At 39.1% G+C, this 20,783-nt stretch overlaps 2 protein-coding genes across 3 annotated transcripts; both read right to left on the bottom strand.

Annotated features, from left to right (window-relative positions):
• Positions 1 to 888: 888 nt before the first annotated feature.
• On the bottom strand, positions 889 to 8,639 carry api5 (apoptosis inhibitor 5). Its single transcript, XM_058408887.1, has 14 exons — positions 8,339 to 8,639; positions 7,255 to 7,416; positions 7,066 to 7,159; positions 6,480 to 6,545; positions 6,110 to 6,261; positions 5,361 to 5,567; positions 4,420 to 4,524; positions 4,134 to 4,223; positions 3,605 to 3,783; positions 3,428 to 3,521; positions 3,265 to 3,321; positions 3,038 to 3,144; positions 2,821 to 2,960; positions 889 to 1,745 (listed from the first exon to the last, which is right to left on the bottom strand). The coding sequence occupies exons 1-14, from the start codon at positions 8,408 to 8,410 to the stop codon at positions 1,669 to 1,671; spliced, it is 1,602 nt and encodes a 533-aa protein (XP_058264870.1). The 5' UTR covers positions 8,411 to 8,639; the 3' UTR covers positions 889 to 1,668.
• Positions 8,640 to 10,050: 1,411 nt separating this feature from the next.
• Positions 10,051 to 20,101, bottom strand: prr5l (proline rich 5 like). Of its 2 annotated transcripts, none has more exons than XM_058407383.1 (9): positions 19,930 to 20,101; positions 17,258 to 17,454; positions 15,571 to 15,651; positions 15,404 to 15,452; positions 14,257 to 14,314; positions 13,963 to 14,051; positions 13,719 to 13,853; positions 13,275 to 13,395; positions 10,051 to 11,652 (listed from the first exon to the last, which is right to left on the bottom strand). In XM_058407383.1, exons 2-9 carry the CDS (start codon positions 17,368 to 17,370, stop codon positions 11,303 to 11,305), a joined length of 996 nt encoding a protein of 331 aa, XP_058263366.1. In that variant the 5' UTR covers positions 17,371 to 17,454; positions 19,930 to 20,101; the 3' UTR covers positions 10,051 to 11,302. The 2 variants fall into 2 exon arrangements, with proteins under 2 accessions (XP_058263366.1, XP_058263365.1); XM_058407382.1 differs by having other exon boundaries at positions 10,054 to 11,652; positions 13,963 to 14,054; positions 19,930 to 20,100.
• Between the last annotated feature and the right edge of the window lie 682 nt (positions 20,102 to 20,783).

The raw sequence follows: 20,783 nt of genomic DNA, 5'->3' as shown, positions 1-20,783 counted from the left end.
GTCAAGTTCCTCCACACCAAACTCATTCATCCTTGTCTTTATGGACCTTGCTTTGTGCACTGGTGTGCAGTCATGTTGGAACAGGAAGGGGTCATCCCCAAACTGTTCCCACAAAGTTGGGAGCATGAAATTGTCCAAAATGTCTTGGTATGCTGAAGCATTAAGAGTTCCTTTCACTGGAACTAAGGGGCCATGCCCAACCCTTGAAAAATAACAATGATTTGGAGGGGTGTTCCAAAACCGTTGGCAATATAGTGTATGATTAGTGCTTTAAATGTTACCTTCAAGTCTGCTCCTCATGAACGACAAACACACCACTTACATTTAGGGCCTAAAATAACTGGTAACAGGCTCCTGTAACAATCCCAGCTAGCAAGATAACACACATACACGACATACAGGAAAAATGTTGCAACCCTCACACTTGACATAACATATCCAAGAAATGTGGTGTAAGTGTAACCTGTTTATTCTTGGGGCTGTAAACAAATTGGAACCTTTAAAGGAGTGCTTTTCTGTTCAATGCAGAAGCCTATGTGAGTCCATGTGGCATATTTTACTTTATATGCCCAATGTTTTTAAAAATAAATATGTAAAACTTAAAAATAGAGCAAAAATAGATAAAAATGCAGAAACATTTAATGTTGTATATTTGAACTTCACTTTCTATGTTCATTACTTATTTTCCTTAAAGAATCAAAAATAAGAACAGTGAACGTTTGGTGTCGGCAAAAGTAAGTATGTAATTAAGAGGCGCTCATTAACGAGCAACACAGAATGTAAAGTGTAATTTATTATTATTATTTTGTTTACGGTGGCCAGCCTTTGCACCCTTATTACCAAGCAGAACCAGCCACTGTCAATAACCAAACTATAAAAACTAGACGGAACAATTGTTTGTTTTTATTCAAAATACTTGCATACCTATTTCAACTGCTGTAAAATATGCATGCAAAAAAATGTGAAATTCAAAATAGATCCTCAAATCTGAAAAATTTACCTGAAAAATGTAATCAGTCAGTATTGGAAGCTAAATCGTGGTAACTACCATCTATTAAGACAAATGTTATCAAGGATTACATCACTAAAAATACTACACTTCCTTTCCTTACTTATGAAAAATTGCAAAGCCCAAAGTACATCTGTTATAAACTTAAATACATATTTGCAAAAATTACCAATGACAGGACTTTTTTTTTTTTGACTGGACTGGTTTATAATAAAATGCAGATCAAAACAAATGTATCTTACAAAGTCATGTGAAGACAATATCCAACAAAAACACTGAAAAAATAAGATTAAAAAAAAAATACAAAAGATCTGCCACCGTACAAATACAATCAGAAAGTACATATTACACAATTGCCTTGTTTTTATCCTCAACAACAAAAAAATAATAAAATAAAATAAAAACAAAACATAAAAAGCACACAACCAAACCAAAATTAAAAGGGAGGAAGGAAAAAAAAGAAAAAAGTAAAAGTCACACACAAACTAAGTATGATTTCTGCACTACGTTTAGAACAAACCTGGAGAGGGGAAAAAGTACAATAAGTGGTAAATGGGGAGACTAATAGGACCGATGCTGTCAGAACAGTAGAGATGCTGGCATGTGGCAGACCTGCAGCTGTGTAGATGGATGTCTAAAAATGTTTATATAGTCCTCCTTCAGAAGATCCGCCCTCGACTTCTGTTTCCTCTTCCAAAACCCCTACCCCGGCCGCCTCTGAACCCACCTCTTTGCTCTGGGAAGACAGAATGCATTGTACAATTTTCAGTGCCATGTTCTCCAACTTACCTACATATATACACACCCACCCCCCAATCAGGCATAACATTATGACCACCAACAGGTTAGGTGAATAACACTGATTATCTCATCATGGCACCTGTTAGTGGGTGGGATATATTAGGTGAACATTTTGTCCTCAAACTTGATGTGTTAGAAGCAGAAAAAAATGGGCAAGCGCAAAGATTTGAGCGAGTGTGACGAAGGTAAGTGTGATGTCTAGACCACTGGATCTGAGCATTTCCAAAACTGCAACTCTTGTTGGGTGTTCCCGGGCTGCAGTGGTCAGTATCTATCAAAAAAGTGGTCCTTATCAAAAGTAAGGAACAGTGGTAAACCAGCGAACAGGGTCATGAGCGGCCAAGGCTCATTCATGCACGTGGAGAGCGAAGGCTTGTGTGGTCTGATCCGACTAACAGAAGTTAATGCTGGTTCTGATAGAAAGGTGTCAGAATACACAGTGTATGATGGGTCAGGGGCCATTTTGGCAGCAAAAGGGGGACCAACACCAATATTAGGCAGGTGATCTTTGCCGTAAGATCGGGATAGAGATTTCATTTCACGTTGATTAACTCTAAACAGTCTCCATTTACGGTGAGAGAAGCAAGGGTACTGCATACAGAATGCCATATTGACACTGATTTATTTAGCATTTTAAAGGTATTTCATAGGTAACTTTGCTCCAGTTTTCTTATCCTATGCTTCTTAAAGTCCTAAAGTACTAACAGACAGCATACAGCTGTCTTCTGAGTCTAGCTTTTTCAAGTCCTAGGATCCAGGTCATGACAACCATACTTTGGATGACAATTAGGAATACAGTGGGATATTTAGGTCACAATTTTTTGTGTTTGCCATGGACACTAGACTTTAAGTCATGTATCAACAGTGGCACCCACTAGAGATGGGACTGATATTCAACACCTTACCAACACTAACTTATTCCAAAATTTATGAGGTACCAAGGAATGCCATTCTATTTTCTTCTCCTTTGAATGGCTACAGTTCACAAAATTGAAGTTTACCAAACTCACCATAAGTAAAGTTCCCAATGCTAGCACTGTATTTCCCACTCGGGGGGTTATATATTTGTCTTGCATCCCTCCTGGGCAAAGGGGAAACTTTCTTTCCAATGGTTCCTGTAGGCACATCCTCTCCAGAAGAGCGTTTTTGTCTACAGGATAGATAAGAGATGTCAGACCATGAGCGTATCCCCCAAAAAATACTTGCAAGTAGGGATAATTTGTTTACCCCACAACAGCTGCTGCTGCTGCTGCCACCGCCGCCTCGGTCTTTTGCACTGGTTTCCAGGACAAAGTGACAGTGCTCTTGTAGGACGGAGGGTTGTGGAAGAGATCCTGAAACAGTTAGCAAGATCAACATTTAAAAATGTAGAGATCAACAATAAGCAGCAGTTGATTTATATTATTTTTCCATTCACTTATGAGACTATGAGAATGCTTAATTAAAAGCATTACCTTGATTAGGACATTGATGTTGTTGGTAATTTTCAAAGCCACCACTTTGATTTTATTCTAAGGGAACACAAAGCACAAGTTTATGAAGACCACTAAGCATTCAAACACCAAAAGAGGTACTATATATTAATCCATAGGGGAGGAGTTAACAGTTTAACAATACCTCTTCAGTCTTTAGAGCATCACCAGTTTTGCCTTGCAAAGCCACACGGAGTTGGCGGATATACACTTGCAGTCCTCGTGCAAAGTACTGCAGCCTGTAGATTCAATGACAGGAATGAAATTCACTGGGGATAATACACAAAATAAACTGACCGGCAGCCAGGGCAGAGACACAAACCTGATCTTGAAGTCTTTTAATTTCTCAGCATTGACCTTGTCAATAAGAAAATCTGGTAGCTTTTTGCCCAGCTGGTGGAAACTGAAGAGCAGGCATTCCACATAGCTGAACTGGAGCTTTGGTTCCTCATTCCCAGCATTTTCTCCATTCTCTTCTTCAGGAGGCAAAGGCATGAACTCCTAAACATCAAGGAGAAGACACAGTCCATTATTTATATATAAAAATGGTACTGGTTACATTTTACACAACAGCAAGATTTCCAATACTTCTTCATATGCAATTTAAGCTCTAATTTGTTGTAATGTATGAAGTAGAAATCATTTTAAATTAACTCCAGTTTCAGGGAAAGTATTTCTGTGTATTCTGTAAGCAGAAAAGACAAAAACTACAGCATCGACACGACAACAGTTTTATTCCATCTCCTCTGAGCGATCAGGTAAATCCAGCGTGAAACAATGAGTACTTAAAGCTAAAACGTAATTCCACACAAATAAACACTGTTTAGTTCCACAGTTGATTAGAAGTTTACCAGAAGTTTCTCAAACAGCATCATAAGGTTAGACTCGAGTTTGTCCATGTCACCACAGTACGGACTCATCTCAGCCAGCAGTTTCAGAACCTGGAGAAAAATGATAAGGGATAACATATAGGGGTCATTTTGTTTTTTAGCTATGCATATATTAGTTACAACATATTATAGGAAGAGAGCGACAAGATGAAAGTAGTGGAATTTTAATAGCACCGTGTTTATCTATTTAAAAATGGGAAACGTCTTTTAAAAATCAGATTTGCTGATTTATACACATGATGCTCACTTCAAGCTGGATGTCCAGTTCTGCCACAGGGCTGGTGAGCATGCTGAGGTTAGGCAGAACATGTTCGCAAAAGTACGTCACAAATCGAGTGGAATGTACATTTTTCTGTGGATTCAGAAAAAAAAACAATGTCAACACGTTTCATGCAAACTGACTGCCTTTTAACATACACTATGTTGCCAAAAGTTGTGGGAAACTCCCCCAAATCTTTGAATTCAGCATACCAAGACATTTTGGACAAGCTTTGTGGAACACAGTTTGGGGATGACCCCTTCCTGTTCCAACATGACTGCACACCAGTGCACAAAGCAAGGTCCATAAAGACATGGATGAGCGAGTTTGGTGTGGAGGAACGTGACTGGCCTGCACAGAGTCCTGACCTCAACCTGATAGAACACCTTTGGGATGAATTGGAGCAGAGACTGCGAGCCAGGCCAAAACTTAGATGTCTGCCTTTACATTCACATGAATGTAATATGGAGTCGGCCCGCCCTTTGCATCTATAACAGCTTCAACTCTTCAGAGAAGGCTTTCCACAAGATTTAGGAGTGTTTATGGGAATTTTTGACCATTCCTCTAGAAGTGCATTTCTGAGATTAGACACCGATATTGGACGAGAAGGCCTGGCTTGCAGTCTCCGCTCTAATTCATCCCAAAGATGTTCTCTATAGGGTTGAAGTCAGGACTCTGAAGTTCCTCCTGTTTGTGCAAACAGTTTGGGGATGACCACTTCCCCAAACAAAGTCCATAAAGTTGGGAGCATGAAATAGTCCAAAACGTCTTGGTATGCTGAAACATAAGAAAGAGTTCCTTTCACTGGAACTAAGGGGCCAAGCCCAACCCCTGAATTCAATGATTTGAAAGGGTGTCCCAAAACTTTTGGCAATATAGTGAATATAAAAAGACAAAAAGGATCTTGATTGTACTGCAGTCCAACTCACTGAGAACAATGGAAGTGCCTGGCGAGTGCACTGCAGCAGGCGGTCCACGCTGTCAGCATCAGCAGGGTTGAGGGCCTGCTCCAGGTAGGCCTGTTCCACCACCAACTCAACCAGCTGCTGCCTCCCGCTCACCGTCTGCAAGCTCTTCAGGCCGGACAGAACCCGCATCAGAAGCACAAACTCCTCTCCAGTCACATCCTCCAAAACCTGTGCCACAACACAGTACATAGCAAGAAATGATCATCTTAACTGGGACAAAGTGCCCCTTGATAAAACATTAATTCACACATTTTACCTTGCCGTGACCATGAGCCTGTTAGGATCAATTCCAAAATCTTATTAACTCATCTGCTTGATAAGTCCACATAAATCAAACTTTCTAGTATATTCCATATAAATCTTAATCATAGACAGAGAGATAATGGTCCTTGATGCGCTGAAGATGAAGTAACATCTCTGTGTGACAAACAGGAAGAAAACTATTTAAGAAATAACATTTCAAATCTTTTTGACCTTGCTGTGACCTTGCCCCTGTTTGGATCAATTCCTAAATGCAATCAGTTCACCTGTTGACTGATTCCATATTGATCCTACAAACATTGTGTACTCCAGTGTTAAAATGTGGAGCTCAACACAAAATGCATGAAGGTAGGCAAGTCTGCCCTGGTTGAAAAATGAATGAATTTTCAGCTTCCCCAAGAATACAAACAAAATGAAAAGTCATCTAAACTTGAATCAGGTCATCTAACCTTTTTTGTCTCTGTGAAGATAAAGTCCTCCACTTCCTTGGTCAGGGTTTCTTCTGGCATTGCCTTCAACTTGGCAGAGAGGAACTTGATGGCTCTTTCTCGTACAACATCCTCTCCCTGTAGAATTTGACTGAAAAGACCTCCAAGTGTCCCTTGGAAAAATGATTTTAAAAAAATTTTGCACACTGGACTATTTCACAAAAAAAAGCAAAAAACAAAAACAATACAAGAAAATCTAGAGGAAAAATACATGCCAACTAGTCACTGTTTTCTTATATATACATTTTTACACTTAGAATTTAAAGTTAACCAAGCTTTTACAACTTGCAAATTGAGTTCTAACAGTGAAAGAAAAATGAGAGTAAAATACCTCTAGCATCAATTTTGAATATGGAAATCAGTGCTGTGTTTACTTGGTTGAATTCTGCTGCATCATCTGGGAATGGGTGAGAAAATGCTCATAGTCAAAAAGGCTTAAACAGATCACAATATCACCACATCACAATATATTTTCACATGCACAGAGCAGAATTCTGCAGCTAAAATAGCAGTAAATAAAAGCCAGGTGAAAATGGCTGTCAAAGACAATGTGGACATGGATTAGTTTATCCAGATTAGCGTAGACATAGCCTTACACTAACAAGGTAATTTTTCTACGTTGCTGTCGGACTGGATTGATGTTTGATTTTTCTTTTTTTAGTATTTTTATTGTGCAGGTTTTAGGCTATACTGTAGACATCCTAAATGTTGAAAACATGATTTTATCTTTGTTGCGACCTTGATACTTTCTTCCACACTGGAGCTCTGGTCACTGAGTTAAATTCCTTGTGTGTGTAAACATACTTGGTAATACATTTCTTTCTGACTTCTGATAGAGCTTTTTATAAATCCTTTAAAAATACACTTTTAGCTTGTGCTCTCTAAATTTTACCAGCACTTTTAATTCACACAAATACCTGTCTGCAGTAGTTGTGTGAGGATGTCTGCTACTCTTGGTAAATTCTCTCCAGCAGCAAAGCGTGGAAGTTCTTTGATGGCCTGTCGGCGAATCTGCAAAAGACATGATACAAACAGCCAGGTATTGACATGCATTGAGCGCAACAACTGAGGATTTTTTTTTTGTGCCCAGAGAGACATGACCTTACCGATACATCTTCATCTTCACACAAATCCAACTGTGCGTTAATTGCTGCATCTGCCAGGTCTGGAAAACTGCTGAAGAACTTTGGAATGAACTGTGCAGCCAAACGCTTCTCCTTTGGGCCTCCTTTCACACCATCCAGAATAACCTGGTATGCATCTTTATGCTGGAACACAAATAGTTAAATGACATTCTGATCAGTGCAGTAATGAACCGAATGGCATCGCCATCTCACAGCTCCAGGTTTAATTACGACCTTGGGTTACGATCTCTGTAAAGCTTCTTCACATGTTCTCCTTGTGGGTTTCCAGTTTCTTCCCACCTCCCAATGACATGCTGGTAGTAACACTGTCTACAATTTTTTGCCTTTAAGTTTGAAGGAGTGTGTTCATGGGGGCCGGTCATGGACTAGTGACCCTTGCTAGGTCTATACAAGCCTACCAGTGTTCCCAGCATAGGTTCTAGACCACAACCAGTCTGATCAACATAAACCAATAAGATGAATGAATGAATGAATGAATTTAATGAATGAGGAGTGGGACTTGTAAATCAAACGTCTTCCGAACAACAATCTACTCATTCCTACGAACATTAAAAACTCGCTTCTTAACTTTTACACAAATCAGCTAGCTCTAATTACCAGGAATATTTATAGGTGGATAATTAATCTGAGCATGTCTTTAAGTAAGACACATAACGCATCCCCTTTAATCATGTTCTGAAGCATAAATATGACAGATCACCCTTCACTATTTACTTTACAGCTACAAAGTGTTAAAGTAGCTCAAACCCTAAACACTACAGATTATATATTACACTAAGGGACTGTAGAAGCCTTTCACAGCCTGCAGTACACCTTTAAAAACGACTGCACTCTGGTAGCTACATGGCTGCTGGTGAGGTTAACGTTAGCTTAGCTTCGTTAGCTTAGCTCACTGCTGAAGGCCGTGTATGCGTTTTCTGCAAGGTAAAGACCACCAATTGAGTTAACTAATGCATCATTAATCCACTCACGTGTGGCAAACTACAGTGCATATGTATCGCATGTGGAAATGGTGCTTGTTTATAAGTCCCGGATGAACACAAACCTGACTGAGGTCCTCCTTGGCGTCGGCAAGGATGCCGTAGTTACGGTAAAGCTCCTCCACTGTAGCCGCCATCTGAGTCAATGAGTGCGCGAGCAATGCAAATGAAACGCCTGCTTATTTTCCCTTAAAACCCCTCCCTGTTAGCGCGTGCTGCTCTGGCTCGTCCGAAAACGGCGAAACATCAGACTTTTCCTCTTAAATACGACACTAAACGCTTCCGTTCGCGCGCTAGCTTCAACGGCTCGTGCGCTAACTCGTCGCTGCTTTTCTGACGCGCGGGGGAATACATCAACTTTCTATGTGACGCTGGTTTCCTCATCCGCCTGCACAACAGCTGTTGTTGCACTGCCCCCTTGTAGCACGGAGTGGGATTTACACACAACCGCCCATCTATCGCCCTATCTATCCATCCATTTTCTATACCCGCTTTATTCCTGATTAGGGTCACGGGGATCTGCTGGAGCCTATCCCAGCGCACATTGGGTGAAAGGCAGGGGTACACCCTGGACAGGCCACCAGTCCATCGCAGGGCCACTGCCCATCTAGTGTAGGTCAATACACTAGTAATGTAAATGCTGCCTCACATGCATGTTTGTGAAGACTGGGCATTTGTGAGGGTAGTGGTAGTTTGGGAAATATTTACAGTTTGGTTAATAGGTTACAGAATGTCAAGAGTTAGGAGGTTTGTGGGCCACCCTTGCAAGTCACTCAGGTTAGCTCATTAGGGATAAAGTAGTTTAATAATTTAATTTGATATTTTTTTTCTCTCCTTTCTCTGTTACTCTTCTTTTGTAAAGCTGCTTTGAGACAATGTCCATTGTAAAAGGCGCTATACAAATAAATTGAATTGAATCGTGGGCCAATTTTCATTTTAATAGGCTCCAGAATCACTCCTTTCCCAGAAATGGTAAAGTAATGAAACCTGTTCAGTAACCTGAACATAAGTAAGATAAATAAGTAACAAATACTTATGTTCAGAATCCTGAATTATTCCAGAGAAGATACAGGAACTCTATTTGTTGTGTTTTGACAGGAAAATAAAACTGAACTGTATGTCAGCTGCATGACATTAGAGTCATCCACAATACCAGCATATCTTATAAAAAACAGTCTGAAATGATCCTGGCAGAATTTTAATTGGCTGGTTGAAATCTCTATGTAGTGAAATGTCAGAATTCTCCATCGCCCTTATTGTTATTGCCTCTTCTTCTTTATTTGATTTTACATTCTTACCTGAACCCCATATTAAGTTCTAAACAGCCCCTTTTCAGGTACACAACCTTGCTGACTTATGAGAAACCGGTGCATTTCTCTTTTAATTCAGTATATTCAGAATTCAGAGATCTGACACACTGCTCAAACACCCCTATACCTTTACACTGGCTTTTTTAATCTCTTCCTGAATAAAGCCATGCTTCTGCTAATTACGTCCAAAGCCCTGCCCATCCTTATACTCCAGCCCACACACTCAGATACATTGGTACTGAAGGGTATCGATACCATTGTGACCTTTGTGGGTGGCTGATGATTCAGTGTTGTGGCCTCCAGACCCTGGAACATCTGCTCATCTCAAGACTCCTATATATATTTTGTCCTCCTTGCGATTTCACTGTATGACTGATCAAAATCATACACTTTGCTGTCACCCAGAAGACACCAGTAGTAGTATTTGTTATCCCCTTGATTTTTAATTGAATTGCAAAACATGTAAACGTTTATGAATGGCATAAGATAAGTAAAAAATAAAACTTCCCTATATTTAATACACAGAACGTATCCATGGTCAAAGTCTTCTTAAGTATAACCCTCAACTTTGCTTAGCAGGGTCACACTCTGCAACACTCCCACACAACACTCCCCCATTTCTCTGCAAGGATCAGCATTCAAATAAGGCCACAAAAGCTCCTTAACTGCTTTTCTATTCTAGGAAGACTACATTGATTAAGACTTGATTTTAGTCCTGAAGGAAACAAGCCTACACGTGAGTGTCCCACTGGATAGGAAACACGAACATCAGACATGCAGTCACGACTGCATCAAAAGAAATATAGTGACTAACCAAGAACAGAGAACTAACACTTTATTACTACAAATGTGTCCCACACTGCACATTGATTAAGACAATATTGTTCAAATTGAAATTAGAATTAAAATATTCCATGCAATACATTACTCTGTAGACCAGAACATCAGCAACTCCACTACAAACAAAGTGTACAATACATACTAAAATGGCTCAAAACAATTAAGTGTCACACAGTGTAGTCGGGTCAATAATCCCAAACAGCTGAAAGCTCAGGAAGATTTTGCCTAATACTGCATCTGTGTAAACAGTGTTAGCTCAGCAGAGCTGAAATTCCACATAGCTTTGCCACTTCTACAGCAGAAAAAGAGCATGCCTCTCTTAGAGCGCAGCACAGGACACGACTCAGCTATTTATAGGAACTCCTCATTCTCATGCTTTAAACATTCAACCGAATAATAATGTTGTTTCTAAATGAGCATTAAAGCTGTTCTTGTACTTTTCCAACACTGGTAAAAAAAATTTTGTACAAGACACAGTTGTGTACATGTGATAAATGACTATTTATGTAAATTGATGGCCAGAAAAACAGTACACAGTCATTGATATAATCAATTTGACAGATCGTGTATAGCCCCTCTGGCTGATTAGGAGGACGTGGAATGCTGCTGAATACTTTAAGTAGTCAAATCGGCCCATTCTGCACTTTAACTGCTGTGATAATCCCAAAGGCTCCACTAATGTGATTAATATAAATACCTGAAATAACAACAGTTTTTTTTTTGGTGGTGGTGGTGGGGGGGTAATGATTCTTAATTGTCCATTCTGCAATGTGTAGACTTTTGTCAAGCACTGCGTCTTAGTGCTCACACTGAGTCTGTATCTGTATACAGTATCGTTTTTTGCTCAAATGCAATACTCCATAATCCATCAAACAGTTTTCAGCTCGTCTCAGCACTGTTCTGGCATATTTGTGGTTTTGTCATAGTCAAATGAGAGTCCAGGATGACCAGTGGCCGGGAGAAAGGCTTGGGAGAAGCAGTTCTCTTTACTTTTGTCACCTGCCCATTATCACCACCATCAGTTCTGTTTGTCATGGAGAGAAAGTGGATGTCTGAATGAACGTTGGCGACTGTGTGGCGCCGTATTCCACCAACCCTCTCCAGATAGGCCTCGCCTTCCTGCTCCATGAGAGGCGTCAGCAACGATTCTGTAGCAAAGTGTGTGATGGTGATCTCCGGCTGGCCAAAGTGAGGTGCAGTCTCCAGACTGGAGTTTTCCAAATGACACCCTGGTGCAAGAGTAGAAAGAACTGGTTACAATTATGTCTTAATATGATTGACTGGAACAGTGTAATGCAGGGGTGTAAAACATACAACCCACAGAACAGGACTGGTCCCACAAAGGATCTAATCCAACCCACTAAATGAACTGATAATCTGTGTTCTGGATTAAAATGGTTTTGTGGATTGTAATTGAATTGAAAGATCCAAAGTGTCCACTAGGGGGCACAATAGCACATTAAACTAAGGGCCTTAAACTTAGCTATCAACAAAATAAGCTAATGATACAGTACATAATTCTGTTATAACCATGTCTCTTTTCATAGGAACTAATAAGAGGAATAAAAGTAACAAAATTAATAAGCAGTTAGTGTCACAGCAATTAGGTAAACACGTATCCAATAATATGTTTTATTTGTAAGTAATTTGTGAACTATTTTGGGTTTAATTTTCTTGTTTGGCGATGAATTTGCATTTCATTTGTTTTGGTTGCAATCAGCATATCATGTGGCAGTAGCACAGTGTAGATGCAGGTCAAAGGCTTCAGTTATGGCTCACACTGAATATCAGAATGGGGCAGGAAAAAAACGGGACATGGTTGTTGGTACCAGATGGACTAGGTTGAATATTTTAGAAACTGCTAATCTCTTTGGATTTACACTCTCTCTCTGACAAAGAATGGTGTGAAAATCAAGAAACATCTTGCAAGCGGAGAATCTGCAGACTGTAACACCTTGATGATGCAAGAGGTTAAAGGAGAATGACCAAACTAACTCAGATAAGCAGTCTTTACAACAGTGGTAAGCAGAAAACTGCAAAAAAATTCAGATTCCTGTTCTCGGCTGTCAGGAGCGGAACTGTATGTGGTCTTTTGCTGTTGTAGCCCATCCACTTCAAAGTTCGATGATGAAATGCTTTTATGCTCACTACAGTTGTACAGAGTGGTTATTTGAGTTATACTATATTGGCAAAAGTTTTGGGACACCCCTCCAAATCATTAAATTCAGTCCTTTCTTTGTGCACTGGTGTGCAGTCATGTTGGAACAGGAAAAGGTCATCCCCAAACTTTGTGGGAACATCCCCAAACTGTTCCCACAAAGTTGGGAGCATGAAATTGTCCAAAATGTCTTGGTATGCGGAAGCATTAAGAGTTCCTTTCACTGGAACTAAGAGGTCAGGCCTAACCCCTGAAAAACAACACCTGAATTCAATGCTTTAGAGAGGTGTCCCAAAACTTTTGCCAATACATTGTACTATACCCTTTCTTGCAACTCAAACCCATCTGCTTATTCTCCCTCTGATCTCTGCCTCTTCAACAATGTTTGGGATTTCCACACACAGGACTGTTTTTTTCCACTCAGGTTTGTTTTTCGGCACCATTCTGTGTGAACTCTAGAGACACTCTGTTGTGTGTGAGAATCCCAGGAAATCAGCAGTTTCTGAAATACTCACACCAGCACATCTTGACCTGGATCTTGCGTGACATTTTTGGACTGCGCTGTTGTCACGATTGGCTGATTAGATAACTGCATGCATTTGCAGGGGGACAATGGTTTTATGTTCAATACTTTTGTGCATGTACCTGAACACTTTTGATACTTTCTATTAGTCTATTAAACTAATATCTTACCTGAAGAGGAGTCTCTGTGGCTCTTGTGGAGGTAGTTACTCAGGTAAGGTGAAATCACCATATTCACTAGTCGCTCAAGAAGATAGTATTCTTTACTAGGCCCACTAGGCTCATGAATGCCCTGTGTAAAAAAAAAAAAAAAAAAGCCTACAGACATTAGATATGTAGCTCTAGAGGAAGTGGATTTATTTTAAAAGCTGATATTTAGCTCCTGATAAATATCAGTAACTCTGTGTTACTTTGTAAACCTGTGCATGTGTGCATTAATATGCAGGATAACATTTATCTTTTTTTAATGTTTGGTCAGTGTGCTTGTGGCATTTGTGGATGTTTTATGTGAATAAATGTAAATTAAACACTGGGCTACATTCATTGCGATATTTAGCAGAAAATTCAAATGCTACTGTCTTTAAATAGTCAGGAATAGTATCATGAAATTCCCACCTGCAATATGAGCAGCATCTGTACTATGGCAGAAGGATATGATGTGGTATGTAGCATGTTCTCTAGAGAAAGCTTCAACAAGACCTGGTCCCTAAAACCCAGCAGAGCCATCTGTCTCACAGTCAGCTCCTGACCCTGTGAGCATGCATGCACACACACACACACACACACACACAATCACCACATTGTCTACGGACTAGGGCTGGCGAACAACATTCTGTAGTGAATGACACTACTCAGTTACCTGCACAGGATAGAATATGGCTTGAAGAGTTGGCAGGATCTCTGTGAAAAATGTTCCCCACATCTCAGACAGAGCATGGAGACAGTTTTCTTCTGGGAGGGAAAAGAACCAAAGAAGAAAATCTTAGCTCACATTCCATACTACTTTCACAATAGCCTACACTAGAGCTGGAATAGGCCAAGAAAGTACTCAACATTCAAGATTATACATTATTTTTTGGTACCCTGAACCTTTTGACCAAATACATAGAAATGGTATGCCAAGCACTTTTGTACTACATATTTTAGTACTGACCATCATGAAGCTGAATTTTCTCCAATATATGTGCCAGTCCTTTGTTCAAGAGCTGATCCTATGTCAGATAAAATGAAATAAATGTTAACGTATAGAAAGTATTTATTAAAATTAACAAAAATGAAAAGTCAAGAATTATTTACACCCATCATATTTGGATTGAAGTACATGATGAAGCTGTATAATACACCATTTTTCCAATCAAAGTGGTTTTTGCAGTAATTTTTATTCTGCAGAAAACCCAGTTTCACCTGGAATAGATTGACCTGCAGATAATAGTTGGAGACAATGTTGGACATCCTCCATGAACAAAATTTCAGAATGCTTTTTATTTCTAATTAAGCAGACTTCCATCTCAAAGCATGTATTCAGCAGGGTTCAACTCGGGAGACTGAGATAACCATTGCAAAACATTGCTATTACATTTCCGGAAACATTTCTTTAATCTGATTTGGATGCATGTTTCAGTTCATTTTACAAGCAGATGGTGAGCTTGGGCAGAAAAAAGACTTTTCTTCTCATCTGACCATAACACATGGTTCCTCATATAGTTCCATTCATGCGTATTCATGCAACTGATGCTGTATTTTTGGGTTGTTCTGGGTTTGAAATGCTACCCTTCCAAAAAGCTCTTCCAGTCATTGTTGACTGGGCGGTGGAAGATTAAGTGGTTAAGGCTCTGACCACAAGATCAGGGTTCAAGCCCCAGCACCGCCAAGCCTTTGAGCAAGGCCCCCTACCCACCCTGCTTCCAACCCAGAGGCGCTGTATCATGGCTGACCCTGCACTCTGATCCCAACCTCCAAGGGTGCCGTAATGTATGTGACAAATAAAGACAACTTAACTTAATTCTAAAACTGTGATCTTTGAACGTTCTCACCATCCTCTTCACTGTACAGGGGAAGGCCCCTCCTCCTCCTCCTCCAATGATTTCTACTTCAACTTTTGATCTTTCTTTTTATGGACCTGATTTTACTTAATGGTAGTTCCTAGACACTAAAAGAAATTAGAAATGATTTTATATGTGTTTTCTTTTATTTAGATTAATTAATTAATGTAATTTTTATTAAAATGTTTGAATTTTAGAGGACGCAAAGAAGAAGATTTAGTTGAAGATTTTCACTTGTTATCTGAACAGTGATCCCACCTGAAAGTATTCTGTGATGAAGGAGCCCAGTTCTGTCCTTTGAAGCCACCTGAAAACATACAGATATAATGGAGGCAAATGAGCTAAAAAAAAGTCATGATTTCTTGCGTGGAGTACATCTTTATTAATCAGTGCAGATTTGTAATTTAGTGTATATTTTTCACCACCTGATGCTTTCATTCAGGCTGTACAGCTCATTGGTCTGTAGCCCTCCTCCTTGGAATACTTTGATGACCGCAGATTGGACACTGCGAAGTACATCAAGTGAATTAATTTCTAGAAACCAAAAATGCTCCCACCACACCTTTGCAATATAGAAATTTTTAGCACACAACGAGCCTTAGAGAATTGCACAGTCATGCAAAGATAATGAGCAGCACTTCCTCAAGAAGTGTGCCACATAAGCATTTAAAAATTTCTGCGTAAATCCTTTATGACTAAATGAGGATGTGTATTTCCGTCTCCAGAGTCACCGTACCCTCCCTTTTCGGCCCTGAACCCCCTACAACTGAATAACATCCTGCTCACCACTTCCTGAGAGTGGGGCAGCAGCAGCCGTATTTCCAGACAGATATAAAGTGGGCAAAGGGTGGAAGAGTTTTTTTTTTTCCTTCTCCATACTTGTGCACAGTCAGCATTATTTTATATAGGACAAAATATGTACGATGTATAAATATATAAAGTAAGTGTGGAAATCCATACACATTTTAGTTTGATCATGTTTCTATGGAAGCGATGCAACAGTCTACTAGTCGAGAAGCTAGCTGTTTTTATATTTAATTAATTAGTATTTATTTATATTTAATCCATTTAACGAGAAGTAATGTTATTTTAAACTTGGTTTCTTTAAGTACTCATTTCCCTTAAAAGAGTTTTAATTAACACTGGTATTCTGAAATATAGATATTCATCAGTGAAGCTGCAGGAAGATGACAATCATACATAGGCTAAAATGGTTAGCAGAAGATGGTAAGCTATAGAGAAACAATAAATACATTACAAATCAGATATTTAGAATATGGCGTGTTACATTCCCTAACTAACATTTGCCTGTGACCTTTCTCTTATCATCGTCTCCTCCAATTCAATTTAATTGGACAAAAAAAAAAAAAAAAAAGAGGCAGAAAGCGCTCATCGTTGGTGACTCACGAGTCATTTTCTCATCTCCAGACACTCTGAGTTATTGAATAAGTGGCATTGTGTATTAGAAAGTTTGGCAGCAAAGACATTCAATTTTGGTTAACATTTGCTACAGCAACAAACCCTAGTTTCCCTCTGCCCTGAAGTCTTTCTGATTCTTCCTTCTGCAGAACCCCGCTCAGATTTTTTTACAGCTCTGGGTCATTTTGGAAACAATAGACCTGGTGGGAAGCCTAGTACTTTGTGAGAATTCACAGTAAGTAGGCTAAATGTAAATAAACACAATCTATTAATGAAAAATGAAAAAAAAAAAAATGCTCACAATAGTGGTGTTGAGGAATTCTATGTATAGTTTACAGTAACAACACAAGAGCCTGCGATGTTTTGGAAGTTAGATTTGAGCTCATTGTATATGAATCACATTGGCGACAAAATGTACGCTCGTAAATATTTCAAAACAAAACCAGTTCTCTAAAATAGGCTATTTATCACCAGAACAATCTGAATAATTTTGTGATACTTCTCACTCAAAGAATATCATGCCACAATATTACAATTTCCCTTTAAAAGCCATTCAATTCTGTCATCTATTAAACTTCACAAAAATCTAGTTGAAATTGTGTTTTATCTAAAAGGCATCATTCTACATAGTCGCAAAATACATAAGTAGGAGTTTTCAAATACATCTGTATGCCTGTAAAGGCTTACACCCACCTATTCCAGATACTTGCATTGGAGAGTTGTAGAGATGGTGAACTGGCGTGAAAGCGGGCCAGGTCTGACAGCACTGGTGAGCTCATAAAGCGAGGACGGCGAAAAGATCCCATTATATACTCAAAGTGAAGGCCACCAGGTAACAGGAGAATTCTAGTGCAAATGAGCTCAAGTCAATTTGTACTTCCTCTCTGGAACTGTATGCACGTGAGAGAAAATGAGTACATAACGGTTACAAGAGGGTTGTTTACACCGTATTTATCTGTGGTGACTCACAAAGAGATATGTATGTCATACTGAAAGCCACATACAACACCTACTGAGTTCACTTCCTTTAGTCGGAGCTCTTCCTGCCTAACCTCTGCACGACGGTGTGCCTCACATGACTGATATCTACTGCATACAGTATAGATATTTATTTTGATTTCATTGAAGTAACCGTCTACCAGAATGGCCTGTTAATAGAATTCTGAGGCTGCTGATGCATGTGAATATGACAGCTGTCTCCCTCATGTCATCATCTCATGCATGCATATTTAATGAATGCGTTGTACATTTCTGACTCAGGCCATACTGCTCACACATATCCAGGCAGCAACACTGCAGCATGCTGTGGCTCAGGCCCACACACATCTGACACCAGATTCAACAGTCTAAAATAAAAAGTTTGTCAGCAGTGTGTCAAAATTATAAATGCATCACTTAAAAAAGGCACACAAATCTGAGAGTGACTGGTCACACTATGCAGACTAGTAATATGGGACCCTGGAACTTGTGCACTGTTTAAAAACAAAGCTACAGAGTGGACATTTCCAAGAAGCCAATTACACGGCTTAAGGTAAGGCATAACAAAAAGAATGTATCTATCTATTAAATAATTTTATTACGCAATATATACACAGATAGATAGATAGAATGAATCTATCTTTGTATATATAGCATAATAAAATTATTTGTCATTTTCTATCTATCTATCTATCTATCTATCTATCTATCTATCTATCTATCTATCTATCTATCTATCTATCTATCTATCATCTGTCTGTCCGTCCATCTGTCTGTCCGTGATTAGCTGACTAGCAATAATATGGGACACTGAAACTGTGCACTGTTTAAAAACAAAGCCACAGAGTGGACATTTCCAAGAAGCCAATTTCCTGTAACTGTGATCAGATTGATGTATTACACGGCTTAAGGTAAGGCATAACAAAAAGAATGTATCTATCTATTAAATAATTTTATTACGCAATATATACACAGATAGATAGATAGAATGAATCTATCTTTGTATATATAGCATAATAAAATTATTTGTCATTTTCTATCTATCTATCTATCTATCTATCTATCTATCTATCTATCTATCTATCTATCTATCTATCTATCTATCTATCATCTGTCTGTCCGTCCATCTGTCTGTCCGTGATTAGCTGACTAGCAATAATATGGGACACTGAAACTGTGCACTGTTTAAAAACAAAGCCACAGAGTGGACATTTCCAAGAAGCCAATTTCCTGTAACTGTGATCAGATTGATGTATTACACGGCTTAAGGTAAGGCATAACAACAAGAATGTAAACAAAAAATGACATGCACTTTTTGCTTGCCATCTGGTAAACACAGGCATGTAAGCTTGGCAAGATTATGCCCAGTTCTGTTGATTCATGAGCAGCGTTTGGGCTCTTGGAAACACACTGTAATGATAGCTTGCCTATGAAAAGACACGAAGTTAATCAACATAATATTATATTACTTCGGACCTCAGACGTAGGATTTGTAGTTTAGTTTATATCTGCGCCTTTGTGTGGAGACGTTTAGAGAGTGAAATACTTTTTCTGCTTTCCTGTGATGGTGCAGTCATGAGAAGCCATTCACAAGGATTAAACTAGTTAATGTAATTAAAACACACAGGCCCTATAACTGAACACAGACTTGATTAGATCATGTCAGCTTAGCTCAAATGAGAACAGTATTTTAGGAAAACTTTGAACAGGATTCAGAAAGGAAGGCTAAGGCTGATATAATAATAATAATAATAATAATTGACACACAAATATTTTTTATTTCCCTGCTGAATAATACTGCTTAGTCTGACCAGCAACCAAAACAAAGACTTGGTCAAGACCATCCTTATCAGCTGCTAAATGCTGGTAGATAGAAACTGTATTTTTTAATTAATTGTAGACAATTTATTTTAATCTAAGGCAATTCATTAGTTTTTTTTTAATTAGCTGAGTCCAGTAATCAGGACGCTGGGAAATACATGACCAACTCAGGCAACTTTGGGACCTCAGATTAAACTGGAGTCGAAACTCTACCACTTAAAACAACAATGTCTGTTTAGAAAAATGATCTTAAACGACATTTTACTGTACACTTCATTTAAAGTTTAGGAAATGCTGCAGGTTTAAGCCGTTAGCTCGTAGCCTGAGCCGCGTGAGGTCAACATCAACACTGGCTGAGCTTCTCAGCCGGAGAGCATCACGGCACTTTCACTTCGAGGTCACAAAACGACGGTTCAGAGAGCAGCAGCAGCTTCAACTTTTATTTATAACAGCAAGCATGAATAAGTTTTCTAATAATAATGATAATAAAAAAACGAAACTACTGCATCTCGGACAAGTGAACTGCCTGAGCGCGCGCGCGCGCGCACACACACACACACACTCACCGAGTCGCAGCCTGTATAAAGTTTCCTCAGGGTTTCTGAAACACTCCTTTCTTAGAGCATGCAATGTGTGTCGAAGTATTAATATTAAGCACACAGCAATAAAACTAAAAGACTACTGCTTAGAAGGCGATGAAGTGAGCTTTGAACCAGCAGTGAGTGTGTGTGTGTGTGTGTGTGTGTGGGAGGAGTTAGAGTGTGTGTGTGTGTGTGTGTTGCACGTTACTGCTTCTCTTAAAACCGCACACAAGTGGCACTTTTCATGACAGAATACGCGTTATGCGTGTTAATGTGAAGTTTAGCTTCTGTGTCCTGTTCATCTTGTGTCTCATTCCAGTCTCTCCTCAGATATCTAATAGCTGCTATATCTGCATCAATTATTTTCGATGAACCCTCTCAGTGTTTATTAATGTAAACGAGGTGGAGCTCCCAAAGGCATGTGTGCACGTGTGTAAATTAGACAGATATCTATCTATCTATCTATCTATCTATCTATCTATCTATCTATCTATCTATCTATCTATCTATCAAGATAGAACCAATCTGTATATATATGTAGCATAAATTCATAGGTGAATAGATTCAGTTAATGTTCACATCAAGCAAACATCAGAATCGGTGGGAAATGTGATCTCAGTGATGGTGGCTGTGATGGTTGTTGGTGGCAGACTGGATCTTCATGTAAAATTATGTGGGGCAAATGTCTTGTCGATGAGAGATGTCAGAGGAGAATGGCCAGACTGCTGGGGTATTGCCAGCTGACCTAATTTACATTCTTAATCATTTAGAGTGGTAAAAAAAAAAAAAAACCCATCTCAAATAAAACACAAAACTTCCTTCCCTTTTAGTGGTTCATT

Source organism: Hemibagrus wyckioides, linkage group LG14, assembly GCF_019097595.1.
Source record: "Hemibagrus wyckioides isolate EC202008001 linkage group LG14, SWU_Hwy_1.0, whole genome shotgun sequence".
NCBI classification, from domain to species: domain Eukaryota; kingdom Metazoa; phylum Chordata; class Actinopteri; order Siluriformes; family Bagridae; genus Hemibagrus; species Hemibagrus wyckioides.
Note: the sequence above shows the minus strand (reverse complement) of the source record. Positions and strands in the feature narration are given on the sequence as shown.